The following is a 20,038-nucleotide window of genomic DNA, read 5'->3' on the forward strand; positions in this document are numbered from 1 at the left end:
ATTCACCCTGAGCAGTGCCCATGCTGAGAAACGAAGAGCTGAACTCCACCTCGGCAGGGCACCTCCCTGAGACCCTGAAGAAGGGGTCTGAGGCAGCATTAGAGTTGGAGCTTTCCTACTGTCCCTTAAATGTGACTTGAGACTGCTGCTCCCTGAAAAGCATCCTCATCACTCCCAGGTTTCAAATCCTGGCTTGCCATGCCACCCACCAAAGGAGTTCAGCAGCAAATTGTAGAACCCCCACTCTCCCAGACAATTCTCTACCTACTTCCTTATGCATCAGCAGAAAAAATGATGGCAAACGGCGACTCAGTTCTCATCCGTAGTCAGTGCCACCACCGAGGCACAGCACCTCCAGATCTGCCTCTCCAGGGAAGTGACTAGCTCTGAATTTCCCCTTTCCTGGGGTGGCCTAGGGTGGAGGAGGGGCAGGAGTGGCTGTGGCCTGCCCCGTGGGTGACTCCTTCACCAACACCCTGGTGGGCTGGGGGGGCTGGAAAATGCAGTGACAGACCCAGAACCAGAAATGCAAGTCAGGCGGCTCAGACCATTCCCACTGGCAGATTAGAGCAAAAACAAACAATGCTGAAAAAGGGGAAGTGCCTCCTAATCACCTCTGCCTCCTCCATCCAAGAAGGCAGGTCCTTCTTGCTTTCACCACAGGGGATTTCTATGAGAAACTTCCTAGTCAAAGGGCCTATTTAAGAATCAATGGATGTCAGGGCAAGAAAAAAAATTAAAAGTCAACCAAGTCCAAGCACCTCATTTTTAGAAAGGGAAGCTGAGGCCCACACAGAGAGAAAATCATAGGCTTAAAGGGACCCTTCTAGTCCGAGGTTTCCTCCTCTGTACCACATGGTCACTAGCTTCCTCTCTGCTCCTAGTGCTGACCCGCCCTTTCAGCTATGGGATCACGGGGGTTTTGCCTGGAAGTTTCATGCTGCCAGAGAGGCACTTCACCAGGAGGCCAGAGCGCAGCCCTTTGGCCCAAGACTGGAAACTCCTGATCTTTTCCTAGGGGATAGGAGAGGCAATATGAGCTACAGCATCTGGCAGCTGCTACAAGCCAATCAGTCCCAGGCCTTCATGGTACAAAGATTCTGCCAGTCCCATTCTGTAGATTCCCAACCCAGTGTTCTTTCTACTGCACCAGACTGCCTTATAATACATACAAACTTGTGGAGCTCTGAGAAATCCTAGAGGAAAGAGAACAGGGTGAGACAACGTGTACACAATCCAATCACCTACAAAAGGATCACAAATACCTCCTCACTTGCCCTTGGAAAGAGTTCTGGGCCCCGTAAATTTACTCCTACCTGGGAGGAAGGTTGGATTGGAGACACCCTGTTCCCAAGCCTCAGCTCAGCTGGACATGCCATTCTACTGGTCCCTGGTCCCTGAACAGAGTTTGAAGACCTGGCCAAGAAGACAACCTTAGTGGTATTTAAAGAAACTGGACAGCACCTTCTTATTCATTCCAAGCCTAGCATTTTCAGACACCTGATTTTTCTCTCCTTCCAGGAACATTTCTAGAACTACTCCTATCTTTTAACTTGGCTTAGCTGTAGCTTCATTTAATTCTGCCCATGCTCACATCAGATAACACAGGAGCAGGAAATTTACCAAAAGGAGGCTCAATTTAGTATTTCATTAAATTCTCTACCAAAGTCAATCCAGGGTTTTAGGGCTGCAATAGAGAGAACAGCAGATAGTAAACCCAAAGCTTATCAGGAACTATCATATTTATCTCTGACTTGCCCAGACTACAAGAAATATACAGGCAGGCCTGAATTTTTGAAGGATTGGTTAAGCCACTAAGATACACTGGCATGGCACCAGATATTGAGCAGGTATTGGGTAGGAGAAACAATGGCAGAAGGATGGGTCCTTGGTCTAAAAACTGAGACTCCTTCAGAGAAAGGAGAAACCCACAAAAGTATGGGTTTTTAGAGAATCTGGTAAGATCATTTCTTGACTATACACTCTTTTAAGGCAAGGGAAAGTACTGCTTTCCTATCCCACATAATAGTTAACACAAGTCTAGGAATACTAGTTGTAAGTGATCGATACTGAATAAGTGAATGAGTAGTTGAAAATTTGGAAAGGCAACCCTTCTAGCCAGCACTCATAAATGTAAATCTTATTTGCTGTGTTGAACAAACAAAAACAATCCATTTAGGAAAGCTGGTCATGAGATTGAAAAATTAGTTTTGACAGCACAAAAAGAGTAGAATTAAGTTCACTTTTTTATTTCCCTGTTCAATGACTCTGTGTAAAGGGTGGTTCCTCCCTTCTCTAAAAGAGAGGGTTGAACAAAATGGTCTAAGATCTCAGCTCATCTACTCTAAGTTTCCAGTGGACAAGATAAGATTTCAGCAATTGTATGGTTCTGTGAAAGCTGCCTTTTATAGTTTTACATAACCAGACAACATGGTTTCTTGTATGTTTAACCCTGTTCTTTCAGAATAAGTGCCTCCAGAAGGTTTGCCTACAACAATATTTTAAATGTTTACCTACCCTTGTGTTATACAACAAAAAGCTCTCATAGCCTCAAATTAGAAAAGGTTCAACTATGGCAGTGTAACTCAAACTTGCCTAGGAAGAAATAGGCAAACATCCCCTTTTCTATTCATGCTCTAAACCTCCAAATCTCCCATCTCATTAAATGTTTGCCTCCTTTAAGTTGGTAAGATTCTTCAAAGAGACCCGCATTCTCCCTCATTTATTAGGAATATTTCCACATTCTAACATCTCAGAGCAGGAAAGTTTTTGTATAGAGAAAATCCCTAGAAGAGGGATGGAACTAGGGGTATGTGCTAAAACCAGCTCTCAACAGCCAGTAAGAATCAATTTTAAATTTTCATTGTGAATAAATTGATTTATTGTTTTGTCAATTGTCTGGACTTAATAAAATGATGGAGAAAATATCAATAGTACAGATGAAACCTTAAAATTTGGCACTTTTTCAGAAACCCTGTTATTAAACATTTATTAGCATGCCCCTAGATGGAACCAATAGACCAAAGAAATGAGAGTGGGAGTTGTGGAGAGTACATTAGGCCATATGACCTGGTCTGCAGATTCTGAATTTGGTCAGGCCTGGGGATGTTGGTCTCTTCATCTCAGCCTGAGATGCATGCCCAAATATATAATCAGTGCAGCTCTTATCCCATAGATTGCTCACAGGAATCTACCCACGGTCAAAGGTCATCAAAACAAAGGCAGATATTTTTCATATATACATACATACATATAGGCCCTAACCATCAACCCACATAAACTATTAACCATCAACCCACATAAACTATTTTCTTGCCCTGGCAGGAAGTATATAAGGAACAACTCAGATCAAACTCTTCTTGCATAAATATTAAGGTTCCTCCACAAGTCCCAGGCATCATCTGAGACTCCTAGTCCTATTCTCTAACTTGATGTGACACAATAATAAATTAACTCAGTCTAAGTCAGGAACTCCCAGGATCCTAGAGATATGTATTATCCACCCTAATTCACCCTGTGTCAGCTTCTCCAAGGGAAGCCATGACATTCCTGCTATATGTCATGAACAACTTTCCAAAAGAAATTGATGGAGTTAATGGACTTATTCTCAGAATAAAAGTAACAACAATTTAAAACACTTAAAGAGTCAACAAAGTATTTTCCTCATATTAGCATTACAAAGTAGGTATTTTATTATTATTATTCTTTATTAAGAGAAAGCTAAGGCTCAAATTCAGAGAGTACTATTGGTCACTCCGGGACCAGAATCCTGACTCCAAGTTTACCACACTGGAAAAAAAAAAAAAACCCAACCTATTTCTTTTGGTCCTAATTCCTAATTGCTTCTTCTCAATATCCCTACTTGGGATTTCCCAATAGAGAATGAGGAAGACATTGCAAAACTACAGCTCTCCTCAACTTATGGGAATTCCCCAGTGTCAAATGCCCAGAATCCTCAATCTTACTGGTAATACGCCTTGGCAAGGGTAAACTTTATTCAGAAGGAACCTTCTCAGGTTCCCTCCAAGCTCTGGGGCAGGAACTGCATCAAGAGCTCTCTTTAATCCAATCTACACTTGAAAGATCTGAGGTCCATCATTAGGGCCCAGGCCATTCTGGAAGAAGTGTATGGTCAACATCAAAACACAAGAGAAGGAGTTAGAAAGGGTATAAGAACAATGCAAATATTACTATCACTGTCCTTTCATTTATTATCTCACATTTGCACCCTTTCTTAAAGGAAAACACTAACAAAGACAAACTCAGTGGAATTCAGACATGACAGTCCAAGGGTCACATCTCCTGTATATTTGAAGAAAAACACCACTTCTTATCTGTAGTATTAAGGAGCCCAAATCGTGGCTATCATAATGGGGAAACAGAGGTACTGGGCAAGGGAGAAAGGACTTGCACCAAGCCCTATCAAGAGAATGTGGTAGTTCCCAAAAGGTTCACTCAGACTGAAGATTTACTGAGGAAGAAAAACAAATGAAATCTATTTTCACTTTTTCTTCCTTTAGGAAACTCATTGGCTGAAATTGTTAGAGGGGGAACATTATTTACTGAAGACCCCCAGTAGAAGGCTAGTCTTTGGAACCCCCATTTCAGTAGAATTCCCAAGGGAGTGATCTTAGGAACTCCTGCCTGACCCATGGTCTCTGGACACACAGTCAGTCCCAGCCTAAGTGCCCTCAGAGGTTCAGAGCATTACTGGTAATCATAGTCACAAAGCAGGAACTTTCACATCACTCCTAGGGAACAGGAAGCAAAATACTACTAATGATCCTGTGGCTCAGGAAAGCAGAAGCAAGGGAATTTGTGCACCTTTGGGATGAAAGTTAAAGCTCCTCCCCCTCCCTGTGGTCAAATGCCAACACCACCAGGGATCACCAATGGAAATGAAGAAGCTGCCTGAGAGCTCTTCAATACCAGGACTTCCATCCCTCCCTCCACAGAATCAAAATGTGAAGAAGGGTCAATCAGGAGCCACATTGAAAGAATGTGCTTGAAGCTGGTACAGCAGGGGCAGGTTAGGGCCCTCCCTGTTGGGACAGGAGGCAGCATGGTGTAGTGGAAGGATTTGTTCAGTTCCTGGCTTTACTTCTTACTATCAATGTGAGCTCAGACAAGCCAATTCATCTTTTTGTGCCTCAGCCTCCTCATCTATAAAATAAGAGGATTAACTTAATGACACTTTAGTTCCCCTTCTAGTTGTAAATCTATGTTCTTGTAATCCCAGATGCTGTGGGAAATAAAAATAAAAAACAAAACAGGGCCAGTCCCTACCTTTAAGAAGCTTACAGACAAGTAAAAGACACAAAAAAGGGACAGGCCCCACAATTCACAATAGAACATGACAAAAATATGAGAGAGACCTGAGATGCCAAGGAAAGCATCCATGTGGAGGGATTCAAAGGCAGCTTCATGAAGAGATCTTCCCAATTACATAAGTATCTGTTTCCTACATGTGGAGATGGGAGGAGCATTCGCTCTGGAAACCAGCCCATGAAGTAGCAGATTGTTTAAAAACTGCATCAATTACTTATAAATTCCACAGACTCCCTCCCCTGGCCATTTCAGTACCACCAAATCGCAAGTCAGAACAAAGCAAGTGGGGAATAGTCAAAGTTCAAAGTTGCTTTTCAGCACCCTGCCATCCATTCTTCTCCCACAACATGTTGAGGAGGTAGGTACTTTAAAAATCTGGTTCTCATCCACATAAATCCTCAGCATTTTTATACATTACCAACACAATCCAACAGCAAGAGATACAAAGAGAAATTCCATTCAAAATAACGGTCGATAGTATAAAGTATTTGGGAATATATCTACCAAAGGAGAGTCAGGAATTGTATGAGCAAAATTACAAAACACTTGCCACAAAAATAAAGTCTGATTTAAATAATTGGAAAGACATTCAGTGCTCTTGGATAGGCCGAGCAAATATAATTAAGATGACAATACTCCCTAAACTAATCTATTTATTTAGTGCTATACCAATCAGACTTCCAAGAAACTATTTTAATAACCTAGAAAAAATAACAACAGAATTCATATGGAAGAACAAAAGGTCGAGAATTTCAAGGGAAGTAATGAAAAAAAAATTAAATGAAGGTGGTCTAGCTGTACCTGATCTAGAACTATATTACAAAGCAACAGTCACCAAAACCATTTAGTATTGGTTAAGAAATAGACCAGTTGATCAGTGGCATAGGTTAGGTTCACAGGGCAAGATAGTGAATAAAAATAGCAATCTAGTGTTTGACAAACCCAAAGATCCCAAATTTTGGGATAAGAATTCATTATTTGACAAAAACTGCTGGGAAAACTGGAAATTAGTATGGCAGAAACTAGGCATGGACCCACATTTAACACCACATACTAAGATTAGATCAAAATGGGTCCAAGATTTAGGCATAAAGAACGAAATCATAAATAAATTGGAGGAACATGGGATGGTTTACCTCTCAGACTTGTGGAGGAGGAAGGAGTTTGTGTCCAAGGGAGAACTAGAGACCATTATTGATCACAAAATAGAACATTTTGATTACACCAAATTAAAAAGTTTCTGCACAAGCAAAACTAATGCAAACAAGATTAGAAGGGAAGTAACAAATTGGGAAAACATTTTTACAGTTAAAGGTTCTGATAAAGGCCTCATCTCCAAAATATACAGAGAATTGACTTTAATTTATAAGAAATCAAGCCATTCTCCAATTGATAAATGGTCAAAGGATATGAACAGACAATTTTCAGATGATGAAATTGAAACTATTTCCACTCATATGAAAGTGTTCCAAATCACTATTAATCAGAGAAATGCAGAGAAAGACAACTCTGAGATATCATTACACACCTGTCAGATTGGCTAAAATGACAGGAACAAATAAGGATGAATGTTGGAGGGGCTGTGGGAAAACTGGGACACTGATGCATTGTTGGTGGAGTTGTGAAAGAATCCAACCATTCTGGAGAGCAATCTGGAATTATGCCCAAAAAGTTATCAAAATGTGCATATCCTTTGACCCAGCCATACTACTACTGGGCTTATACCCCAAGGAACTATTAAAGAAGGGAAAGGGACCTGTATGTGCCAAAATGTTTGTGGCAATCCTTTTCATAGTGGCTAGAAGCTGGAAGATGAATGGATGCCCATCAATTGGAGAATGGTTGGGTAAACTATGGTATATGAAGGTTATGGAATATTATTGTTCTGTAGGAGGAATACAGAGAGGCTTGGAGAGACTTATATCAACTGATGCTGAGTGAAATGAGCAGAACCAGAAGATCATTATACACTTCAACAATGATACTGTATGAGGATGTATTCTGATGGAAGTGGAAATCTTCAACATAGAGAAGAGCTAATCCAATTCCAATTGATTAATGATGGATAGAATCAGCTACATCCAGAAAAGGGACACTGGGAAATGAGTGTAAACTGTTATTTTTACCTTCTGAATCCAATTCTTCCTGTGCAACAAGAAATTCGGTTCTGCACACATATATTGTATCTAGGATATACTATAACATACTTAATATGTATGGGAATGCCTGCCATCTAGGGGAGGGGGTGGAGGGAAGGAGGGAAAATTCGGAACAGAAGGGAGTACAAGGGATAATGTTGCAAAAAATTACCCATGCATATATGTACTGTCAAAAAAAAAGTTATAATTATAAAATTAATTTTTAAAAAATCTGGTTCAACTCCCTCATTTTACAAATGAGAAGAAATTGAGGCCCAGAAGGAGAAATTATTTGCTCAATCAAAAAGCTTTCAAGTAAAAAGAACCTGAACCAGAATTGGGCCTTCAGGTTTTCAATCTAATGCAGTCTCTGCTAAGATTCTTTTTTGGATTTGTGCAAAAAAATAACTCTAGTTAATAGAGGACAATTTCATACTGAAACAGCTCAACGACTCAGCCAAGACTAAGAGGGTTAGAGATGCCAAGAACACTAAGAGATTAAGTAACTTGCCCAGAATGTGGCTAAGGCAGAACTTGAACCCAGGTTTTTCTGGCTCTGAGTCCTCTTTACTGTGTCAATCTATCTAGAACTGGCTAATTATAGCCCTAAAGATGAGAGGTTCTGTTGAACAGGAAGTCTAGGGTTTAAGACCTGATATATGAATGGTGCCTACAGCCAAAGCCTTGCAATTGTCACACAGCTATAAGTGTTAAGTGTCTGAGGCTGGATTTGAACTCTGATCCTCCTGACTCCAGGAGGCACCATCTAGTTGCCTTCATATCAGGGCTTTTTAACCTCGCATCCAAAGGGTCCATGCATTTAGATGCGGGAAAATTCCATCTTTAGTTTCCCTTGTGATTTTTTTTCCCCCCTGAGGCTGGGGTTAAGTGACTTGCCCAGGGTCACACAGCTAGGAGGTGTTAAGTGTCTAAGACCAGATTTGAACTCGAGTCCTCCTGACTTCAGGGTTAGTGTTCTATCCACTGCACCACCTAGCTGCCCTCTCCCTTGTAATCTTATGTGTTTTATTTTATGCAGTTAAAAACATTATCAGAAGGATCCATAGGCTTCACCAGAAAGTCAAAGGGGTTCAGGACACAAGGAAGGTTGGAAACCTTTGGCCAGAACCTTCCCTTTAATGCTTCTGCAAAGCTTCCTTGATTCGGGATTCTCCATCTGCTCTTCTCTTAAAAGCCTATAGGGTTCCCGCTTTGGGTCTGCATGGCTCAGGGCCAGCATCAGCACTCTTTCAACTACATTTTGGATTCAATGGATCTCTGTGGGCTGGCTCAGAAACCTAGCCACCATGGACCCCTGTTTCTAAAGGAAAATGTGCTCTGTAACTAAGATAAAAGTTCACTTATATCTGAACTTTTGGAATAGAACCTGTATTCAAATTGAACATCCAAAAAGGACAAACTCTGAAGCTGAGTGCCAGGCAGTACACGCAAGGTCAATCTCAGGGAGAAGAGATGAATGCCGTGGGAAGGACTTTAATGACATCTGGGCAAGACAAACTGTGCTTTCCCCCTTATCCACACCCTCCAACTGGCCCAGCACTCTGCTATTAGAGTAAAGCTCTACGACCTGTTAGGGAGCTCTCATATCCCCAAGGTCCCCGGACACATGGCTCAAGTTTTCTGCCATTCCCTAAAGAAGCAAGTTCTATATCTAGGCCCACTGCAGCTGTGCCCTGCTGGCAAACCAGAACTCTTTTCCTTGGAGAAGAAGCTGGGTCTGAGGAACAAGGCAAGTAGCTAGCTCACCCAGACCCACCCCCGGGGAGAGGCGCCAGCCTCTCCCTACATCCTGGGACTGAACTGTAAACAAGCTTGTTTATTCCTGGGAGGAATAATAGCTTTCTCTGGAGTGATGACATCTTGGAAACAGCATAGCTTCACAAACAACAAACAAGCTCTGGCCGCTTGGGCTTTCTCACAAAAGCTGGGGAAGGTTTTCCAGTGAGAACTATTTGTCAGGCTCCAAAGAACTAAGAAGGGAATAGGGGCAGTTCCTGGACATGTACAGTTAAGGCTTTTATCTGCAATGGGTACCCCATTCTCCACCCACATCATCAGGAAAAGGGGGACAGAAGAGAATTCAGAATGGACCTTGATACTCATAGACTGTTCAAGCTAAAAGAAATATGAGAGCATAAAAGGTTGTAGTCAGAAGAGACCTTAGAAAAAAATCCCATCCAACTCCATTTTATGGAAAAGAAAACTGAGGGGAGGTAAAGTAAATAGTGTCAAGTCACATAGCTCACCTTACTTTCCTATGTGGTAGCTATCTCCTCAAGCTCCTGTCATATCCCTCCCACCCTTCTCACTCAATTTCTAGAAAAAATCTGTCTCTCTGGATTGCCTCCTTTTCTCTCCTCTTCCTCACAAGAGGGCTTCCAACTTCTTTGCTCAAATTAACATACTCTTTCCTAATCTACTCATCATTAATTGCAAAATCTGGGAGTCTTTTCTCAGCCTTCATCCTTCTTCATTTCTCTGAAGTCACTGACTTTCTCCTGGAAACTCACTCTCCTCTCAGTTTTCATGATAGCACATTCTCTATTTTTCCTCCTCCCTGTCTAATCACTCCTTAAGTTTCCATCAATGGATCATCATCTGTGCCCCCATCCCCCTGTCTTTAACTCTCTTCTCTTCTCTTTTTCTAAACTCTTATTTGGTGGTCTTATCAGCTCCCGTGGGTCCAACTGCAATCTCTAAACAGATCACTCCCAGATCTATACATCTATAGAGCCAACCTCAGTCTCTCTCCTGAGCTCCAATCCCACATCAACTAAATTTTCAAAAATTTTCAATTACATTTTCAACTGAAAATCCTGTAGATATCTCAAATTTAACATGCCTCAAATAGGATTATCCATCCCATAAAAAACAACTCAACTCCTCTTATTAACATCCTGCTTCTGTGGAGATAAGCTGCATCCTTCCTTTCAGAGATGACAGACTGTTGAGTCTGCAGTCTAGAAATCCTGAGTTCTGGACAAATCACTTAAGATCCATTTGTCTCAGTCTCCTCAATTGTAAAATGAGGATAATTATAGCCTTCACTATCAACTAAGGTTGATGTGAGAAACAAATGAGGTAATATTTGTGTAAAAAAAATTGTTTGGCACAGTTTTTGGCACAAAGTAGATGCTATATAAATGCTTATTCCGTTCCCCCATCACTCAGGTTTTACAACTTTGACTTCTCCCTATCTCCCATGTCCAATCAGTTGCCAAGTCTTGATTCTCCCTCTATTTTTCTCCTACCCAGCCTTACTTCTCTATTCACATGGCCACAATCCTATTTCAAGCCATTAACACTTCTTGCAAGAACTTCCTACTTGGCTGCCCTGCCTCATGTTTCTTCTTTCCCTGTCATCCTCCAAACAGCTATTAAAGTGATATTCCTATACTTACAATATGATCAGACTACACTGCTCCCTAGAATTATTATACATTATTCCCCTTTACAGTCTAGCCAAGCCAGCCTCAATTCATTAGTCCATCTCCAGTGTTGAACACCTCATGCAATGCATGACACAAAACAAGCACTTAATAAATGCTTATTAACTGAGTGATTGATTAGTTACACAGCTGAGACCCAATTGTCCAGCCTCCCAGTACAGGACTTTTTCTATTATACCCCACCCCCTCTGTTTCAGAGGCCACTATCACCTTTCCCAGAAAACTACTAAGCACTTCCTCATCAATGACCCTCATCATCTCAATGGAGAACATGCTTGAGGCGAGTTTTGGAGGAAACTAGACATGGGGTACAAAGGCATGGGAAAAGGAGATAAAACCATGGATTCGGGAATGGCAAATAGTAAAGGAAGGGGAATAATGCATAATATTTCTGCAATGGTACACTAGAGACAGATTATGAATGGTTTAAAATGATAGAAGAATCTGTATTTGATTCTAGAGGTCACAGGAAGCCATTAGAATTTACTGAGTGAAAGAGTAATACAGGCATATCTGTGCTTTAAAAGGGATATCACTTTAGCAGCTATATGGAAGATGGGATGAAGAAGGGAAAAGATGCAAGGCAAGGAAGCCAAAAAGAAATTATTCCAGTAGGCCAGGGGACAAGTGGCTATGAGAGTAGATAGAGGAGCATGGAGGCAAAGAATACTGTGGAGATCTCCAACTCTCAGGTGAATTAATAGAATAGAACATCATATAAAAGAAAGTGCTAAGTTTATAGTTAGACACCTATATTTAAATCTCAGCTCTAATATACATGGTCCTATTTATCACTGAGCAAGCCCCTCCAATTCTCCAAATCTCAGTTGCCTTAATAATATTTGCCCAGGATTAGTGTGAGAAAACTTCACAGTAAACCTTACAGAATTATGGGAAAGTGCACAGTCTTAATTTGATGCCTGGGTTTCTTTTTTCTAGGACTCAGTTTCCTTATTAGTAAAACAAGTAGATGAATAATATCAAAAGTCCCTTCCAAGTCCACTAGTCTATTTTAAGTAACGTTACTGATGTTCTCTGATGGAAGAAGCAAGAAGTGGAAAATTCTCAGTTACTGGGAGGTACAGCTGAGAGTGTCTGCAGCTTGGCACTCCAAGAAGCCAATTTCCTTCTGTCCCCCTGCCTTTCCACCTCATGTCCTTAACCAAAACTTTTAACCAATAAATGCCACTGAGTTGCTCTCTTCACAAAATACATATTTTACATCTAATATCAACACTCATTAGTCTAATTGAATGTCCCTTGCTTTAGAAACTGTGACAAGAAACTAAAGCTTCAGTCAATAAGTCAGCAAGCATTTATTAAGTGCTTACTATGTGCCCCAGGCACTATGCTAAATGCTAGGGACATAAAGAAAGGCAAAAAACAGGACAAAACAAAACCCTGTCCTTGTAAAGCTTAGATTCTAAAGGAGGATATGATATATTCACAAACAACCAAGCACTTACAAGTTTTATCCAGGTGAGCTTCCTACAGAGTTAGGGTTAGAGGAGAAGGCAGTAGCAATCTGACTTGCATGCAATAATATCCCATCTATTGGAGGGATGGAAGCACAGCCATTCCCTGGGGCCCAGGAAATATATGCAGTACCAACAATCAGCGTCTAGGCCACCTGAGTTAGATAACATGATGAGCTACTAACAAAGAACATTGAATTTGTTTCACTCCTTACTTCATATGGGTTCCAAGAAACCAACAAACATACACATACACCAACACATTTTCAGATCTCACTGGAATGCACCAAAAAAAACCTCCTCATAACAAGACTAACATACATATTTGCTCTCAGGGGAATGAACACAACTAGTGGCCAGAGAAGTCCTCATGTCTCCCTCCCCCACCATGAAGAACCAGAATTTCTCAGTTCTCAGATCCCCATCCTGCCTAAAAACACTCCCCTCATTCTGTAAATAGTTATGATAGAAAGCCTGCTCTGGGTGGTATCATATAGACACTTACATTCTGAAATCTCTTAACTTCTTGCAGGAACATGCTCTTCTTAATAGTCTAAAGCCAACAACTGCCTCCTACCAAGAAGAGATCCATCAGATGTCAACAAGGCCACCCCAGATAGCCAGAGAACTGCATGCCCAAAAGCTGTCCCACTTCTGGGAGATTTTCTTTGTTGTAACTTAGCGAGGGGAAATGTAGGAGAAAAGGGAAGAGAGTTTCCCTAACCCCTACCACACCTAAGTCCAATGTGCACTATTAGGTTGCCTGGAAAAGTAACTAGCAGCAAGTCCAGCGAAGCAAATACTTCTGAATGACTTTTCAGACACTTAAGGAGTTGGGGGCTTAAGTGCAATCTTGTCAAGAAAAGGCACATTATGTGGAGAAAGCAAGTCATCCCCCAGCAACCTGAAGTCACTGCTGGCTCTTGCAACAGCTTGGTGAGAGATTTATTCTTTTGGCTTTTTCCTTCCTTCTAAGGTCCCTGAGTCTGTATAACTTAAGGGAGACAGCCCCACCCCTTGCAGAGTTCAGTCTGGAGTGGCCCTTCTAAAAGGCTGTCTCAAGAGAGGAATTAGAGAGAGAACTGTCTTAGAAGTGGGTTCGGGGAGGATCTGGCACATTTCATAAGTGACCCTAAGTACAGAGTGCAGAACAAGCTGACCTCAACCTTAATACTTTACAAGTAGCTCATTATACATTTCAACAGAAGCAGTCTCCTGTTTAAAGCCCATAGTTTGGTCATCACATATATTCACTTTCACATACTTAAAATTGCCAATCTCAGAAGTCTTTTCTGCCCTCAAAACAAAGAGTTGTAACAGTTTGAAACCGGCACTCATCGGCATCACTGATGAAACCACAAATCCTCTTATTTACTGCCAGCTGGATCCCAACTTTCCATTGAAAGCTGATGCTTTTAACCAAATAAGCCTGTTTGATTCCTACAGTCACCAAGTCTCAGGTCACAGGACAAATTTTCTACACATTCCAACTCCTTTCCTCCCCTCCCCACCCCTAAAAAATGACATGCCTAGCAATAAGTCAGAAACAGAGGCTGGAAAGCAGCAGAGACTGAAATAGAATCCTAGATTCTCAAGAGCTTTTCTCCTTCTTCCTCTTCTCCAGAATTAACTCAATATCTCTCTCTCTCTCTCTTTCTCTCTCTCTCTCTCTCTCTCTCTCTCTCTCTCTCTCTCTCTCTCTCTCTCTCTCTCTCTCTCTCTCCTCTTTCTCTCTCTTTCTTTCTCTCTCTCTTTCTCTCTCTCTCTCTCTCTCTCTGTCTCTCAATCTCTGTCTCTTTCTCTCTTCTGTGTCTCTCTCTCTCTCTCTCTCCTCATCTCCTCTCTCCTCTCTCTCTCTCTCTCTCTCTCCTCTCTCTCTCTCTCTCTCTCTCTCTCTCTCTCTCTCTTTCCTTCCTCCTTTCCCTTCCTCACACCCAGTCTTTTTCTTTTTCTCCACTTCACCTACCAATACCACACCCAGCCATCTCACAGCAATATACACCATTCTCTCAGGTTGCAACATCTGCATCAATGGCTGCCTTAGAGGAGATTTTTAAAAAGAAAAAGCACTTGGAATAGAACGGAGAGTAGCTCTCCCCAAAGCACCTACCCAGCACTCTCTGACAGGAATGAGCTGAGTTTCAAGCACAATGAGATCAATCAGCCCAGCTCCAGCTGCAACAATCCTCCAACGACAGAGTCCCCAGGAACTAACGGCATGGGCACCCAGATCAAGCTTGAACCAGGATCCTCCAGCAGGCAAGCAGCTCCCAGGCAGGCTGCAGCACTTATTAGTGGTCCGAGTCAAGTGGCTGCCTGAGACATGTGAAAGGCTCTCCCCAGACAGAGTGCCTTTGTGTCAGCCGGGCTATTTATGGCACTGCCCAACTTCCCCGGGGGGACCATTACCTGCCGATAGAAGGAAAGCCAAAAGACCGGCTTTCTGCTACACTCATCCATGTCGCTGAATCCTTGAATCAGCTTTTCTCCTCCCCTTCTCTTTTTCTCTCCAAACATGTACCCCATCCTGTCTTTGGCAACAGAAGGTGAGAGGTAAGAAGGGCTTAGTTGCTCCCACAAATAGAAAACTCTGCTAATTGCCAAACCACTGTTGCCTGTCTCTTGGAAGTAAGACCTCAAATCCAAGGCTTCTCTGACCTTTGCAATTATTGTACCTCCCAGCTCACCAGGGCTGTGCATTACTTCTACCTAATGTTGGGACTCCAAGAGTCACAGAGGACAGCTGGGGAATTCCATTTTCCCTTCCCATAATGGAAGAGACTAAGCTCCTTAAATTTCCAAACTTACAAACACAGGTTCAGCTTCAGCTTCTGTTTCTCCAAATTCAGACCCCATGACAGAGCCCAGCAGCCAATTCCTCTCTAAGGCTGGCTTAGGAGTTCCTCTTGACCCAACTGGCAGGCAGCTCAGGACACTACTCCATAGAAAAAGATATCCATCCATTTTTCACTCAACTGTGACCTGGAACATGATTAACTATTCCCAACCAGAATTAATTAGGCTCCAAAATTTCAGTACATCCTAGAAGGGCTCAGCTGGTCTGAGACAAGGTGAACAAGGAAATCTAGAATAAAGTCCCCTTCCCAGAGGAAGACCCAATCAACTTTGCATCTTTATCAACTACTCCCCTCCCCCACCCCACCATCCTACCCCTCAGTAATCTTATTGGCAGAACATGCTGAACTCATTCCAGACTAAGAATGCAGCCATCTCTAGGGTGTGACAGAAGAGGCCTTTCAACATCCTCAAAGCAACACAGTTGAACAGTTTAGGACTCCTGTACTAAAAGAAAACATGTAAATGGAATCTATGAGATGAGGAAGGAAGAGAATGGCAGATACAATAACTCAAAAGAGGTATCTTTCTAAAATCCTGCATTGGTTCCAATGACTATACCATGTCGAACTTCCTCCACTATGTGGTAGACCCGATTCCATTTAGCAAACACCTAGTAAGCACCTCTGGGCATACAAAGTCTGGCTGAGGGTTGGCTGCAACAAAAGTAAATAGAAGTATTTACCTTGGGATCTACAGTCATTTATTCACTTAAGGGCTACATAGGAGAAATGAGGCTGGTGTTAAATTAAATGTTAGCTTCATACAGGAAAAAGACTTAACTAAACAGTGACAATTGCCAGGATTATCCAAGAGGCTTCCTCAAACACATTACTTGTTCACAAACCTCCAGCTCATGTATTGATGCAATTATAGGATATAATGAGAGTTTCTGATATTAACTCAACAGCATCTCTGATAAAACTATATGACCCAAGGTCATTAGGATCATAATTCCAGAACTTGTAAGAGATTTCAAAGATCATTTGATCCAATAGCTGCATTTTATAAACAAGGAAACGGAAGCCAAGGGAAATAAAATTACTTGCCTAATATTACACATGTAGTAAAGGTCAGAAGTAGGATTTGAATTCGGGTTCTCTGAGTGCAGAACCAGAGCTCTTTCCACCACACCACAACAAATTAAAATTGCTCACAAGGCTGAAGAGAATCTCTTCTTTCTTGAGGAAAGGTCCTCTGAAGGGACCTAGCTGATGGTGATGGATGAAGAGAAGCAGTATATCTGTGGGCTCCTGCTGGACCACTCACTGTAGAAAAGGCTGTTCCTTGAGCCCAGTGCCTGCACTAAAGCAATATTCTATTGTCTTTATTCAATAATAGTGAATTAAGTGAGTTAAGTCTGTGCCAGAAACCAGCCAACTCCAATGATCCTCTTGGCTCCAGATGACAATCAACCAACAAATGAGCAGGCAATGTTTTCTGTGTCTCTGTCTCTCTCTGTCTCTGTCTCCCTCTCTCTCTTGTCTCTGTCTCCCTCTCTCTCTGAGTCTGTCACTGTCTCTCTATCTCTCTCTCTCTCGCTGTCTTTCACACACATTCACACACACACAATTAATAAATTGCAATAGCTTTCTATTGCCTCCACAAGTAAATATAAAAATACTCTGCTATTCAAAACCCTTCATAAATTAGTCCCCTCCTACCTTTCTGGTCTTTTTGCACCTTATTAACCAACACATACTAGTCTCCTGATTGTTCCACAAACAACATATTACCTTGGCTCTGGGAATTGTCTCTGACTGTTTCCCATGTCTGGAATGCATTCCCTCTTCTGATCTATTGACTTCCCTAGCTTTCTTTAAGTCCTAACAAAAATCCAAACTAGTATAAGAAAGCCTTCCCTCTGTTCACACTTCTTATTTATACTGCACATAGCTTATAGAATATATATTTGTCCACATGCTGTCTCTCATAAATTCTTTAAGGGCAAAAATTGTCTTTTGCCTCTTTTTGTATCCCTAGAATTTAGCACAGTATCTGGCATAAAATAAGTAATTAATAATTGTAGAGTGGTTGATTGACTTGTGAAGCTTCTACAGCTAAGTACTTAACTCCATAAAATATACAGGAAATATAGAGAGGGGACAATTGAGGAAAAAATACAAGATTGTTGAATGTCAGAAATTGTTGATATGAAAGCCAAAATCTTATTTTAGTAATCTAATAGAAATTAAATCTACTCAAAACCATAAACTAAGAAAAGCTCCAAATGTATTCATAATCTAAATATAAAAGGTCACATCATTAAAAAAAAAGAAAAAATTAGAAGCTCAGCCTGGAGTCAAGAGGACCTGAGTTGAAATCTCTCAGATACTTACTAGCTGTGTGACCCTAATTATATCTCTTAACCTCAATTGCTTCCTTGCAAAAATAAATAAATAAATTTGAAGAATAAGAAAAAATTTACCATTCAGATTTATATGGAGAGAGGACATACAAAATAAAATCAACATTTTTGATTATGTAAAGTTGTAAAGATTTCACACAAACAAATCTAATTTAGTAAAAACCAGATGGAAAACAGGTAACTGGAAGGAAATCTGTGCAACAAGCTTCTCTGATAAAGGTTCATTTCCAAGAAACATAAGGAACTAATTCAAATTTATAAGCCAAAAGGCTTCTTCCTTAACCAATAAATAGTTACGTGGTCAAAAGATATGAATATAAGTTTTCAAAGGAAGGAATCTAAACCATCAACAATCATGTAAAATTGTTCTTATTCACTATTAGAGAAATGCAAATTAAAGCAGTTGTGAGACTATTTCATACCTATCAGATGGACAAAGATGAAAAAAATGACAAATGTGGGAGATGCTGCAAGAAAATAGGAAAACTAGTAAGTACACTGTGGGTGAAACTATGAATCAATTACTGGTCCCAACATTCTGAAAAGCATTTTGGAACTATGCCCAGAAAGTTACCAAACTGAACTTACCCTTTTAGTATCACTAGGCCTAAATATAAAAAAAATATATATAAAGATGAACTAGAACTAGCTTGATGATTTTTAGGTATAGCCAAAATAGCTATTTTATGCCACTTTATTGGGGAGATACAATTAGAAACATTGGATTTGAGGCAAGGTTCAAGGAAGGAAGTGGAAAGGAAAACGAAAGGAGAAAAAGAGAGGGAGAGAGGAGAAAGGAACTAAGAAAAGTAATAGAAAGAAAGGAAAGGAGAGATAGGAGAGAGAAGAAAAGGAAGGGGAGAGATGGGAAGAGGGAGGGATATTTGGTAAGAAAAACTTCTCAACAATTCCACCAAGTAGGCTACTGAGAAATTAAGGGATCCTTTTCACTGAAAGTCTTCAAGTAAAGGGTTGATGACCATGTGGCATATATGCTATTAGTCAGAACCAAACTGAGATTCTATGAATGTCTATCATATATGTTCCCATTACCTCAGAACATTTGTTCAATGTCATTTCAAACTGGAATATAAGAAGGTAATGTAAAATGGGCAGAAGTTACAATCTTCTTGTTTTTCTGGGCCTCAGATCAGCCTGGAAAGCATTTACAAAGAGATTTAATAAGGATCATTGGAAAAAAAGGGAATATTATCATGATTCTAAATGACTATAATAATTCTGACAACGCAGATTACTGGTAAAAAGCCCATGACAAATCTCAATTCAAAAGCTCAAAGTGTAGGCCCCTTAGAAACTGGAGCCAAAGTTTTGGCCACTGCATAATTAATACTTTCCCATTTAGATCCAAGAACTATACCATAGTTACTTGCCTAGCCTATAGTGGTTTACTTAGCTCACACCAGACAATTGTAGTTTCAATTTCCTAAATAGAAGATGACTCTTTCACAGTCCCAGATTGCATATCTAACTCCTAGTAGCTGTCTTGTACAGATATGCTAATAGTCACATAAAGATAATAAAGACTTGGGATAGATTCCAATGCATATGATCCAGTACCAATTACCATCATAGAAATTAAATAAATACTGAATGATTGGTATAAACTCCATCCACATTACTAGAAAAACAACTTCAAATGATTGTAAATGGGACCATTTCCATAGACAAAGATCTAATCGTTCTTCATAATATCACCTAATAGGATAAAACGCCTTGATAGGATGATCAGTTTTTTGTCCAAGAGTTAAAAAGCCAACTCCAAATGGAGCTATTATAGGGTTCATTTGCACAGTCCATTTATTGCAAGTTTGGAAAGGGCAAAAATCACATCTACTTACTTCAATCTCTCCCCATCACATTCACCCTACATTCACCCTCTCCCCATCACATTCACCAAAGGATCAGTCCATTTGTTTATACCAAAGCTAGTACTGTTGTTAAAGAATGAGTCAGGGATGACATAAGGCATTAAGTGATTGATCTCCACTAAAGAAAAAAACTAAGGTATCAGGGATAGGGGAGGGATATGTTCTTCCCATTTCTGGCTTAGGAGCAAAAAAAAAAAAACTCCTGGGAACAAACCCAGGATGTGAATAGCAGAAAGACCAAGGACTTATTACACAGCTTCAGCATAGGGGTGACCATGCTGACCATAATTCTGCCAGACTGCAAATGCTTAGAAAATGTATAACTCTTAGCCAGATTTTTCCCTAGGTCTCTGCAAAGGATTTTCAAATAGGATTGCAGCAATGTCTAATGCCTGCCAGCCAGTATGTGCTTATTCAAACTCTTTAGAAACAAAGTGTGTTCCTTAGTAGACTGCTATTACAATTTTTTAATTAAATTTTATATTTTCCCTAAACAAATATCTGCCTTTCCCAC

The 20,038-nt window shown here is 40.7% G+C and overlaps 1 protein-coding gene across 8 annotated transcripts in view; it reads right to left on the bottom strand.

Annotated features, from left to right (window-relative positions):
• Positions 1 to 20,038, bottom strand: part of RGS3 (regulator of G protein signaling 3) — a 172,270-nt gene that overhangs the window by 28,253 nt on the left and 123,979 nt on the right. Inside the window, exon 1 of one of the 8 annotated variants that reach the window (XM_074293645.1) lies at positions 15,220 to 15,476. The exons of 5 other annotated variants lie outside the window; for them this stretch is intronic. In XM_074293645.1, the coding sequence (XP_074149746.1) occupies positions 15,220 to 15,375 (156 nt within the window). In that variant the 5' untranslated portion in view covers positions 15,376 to 15,476. Of the gene's footprint in view, positions 1 to 268; positions 400 to 14,521; positions 14,760 to 15,219; positions 15,477 to 20,038 lie in introns of those variants that run through there. 2 more of the 8 variants (XM_074293648.1, XM_074293646.1) reach the window with 2 other exon arrangements.

The sequence above is a fragment of the Sminthopsis crassicaudata genome, chromosome 2, assembly GCF_048593235.1.
Source record: "Sminthopsis crassicaudata isolate SCR6 chromosome 2, ASM4859323v1, whole genome shotgun sequence".
NCBI lineage: Eukaryota > Metazoa > Chordata > Mammalia > Dasyuromorphia > Dasyuridae > Sminthopsis > Sminthopsis crassicaudata.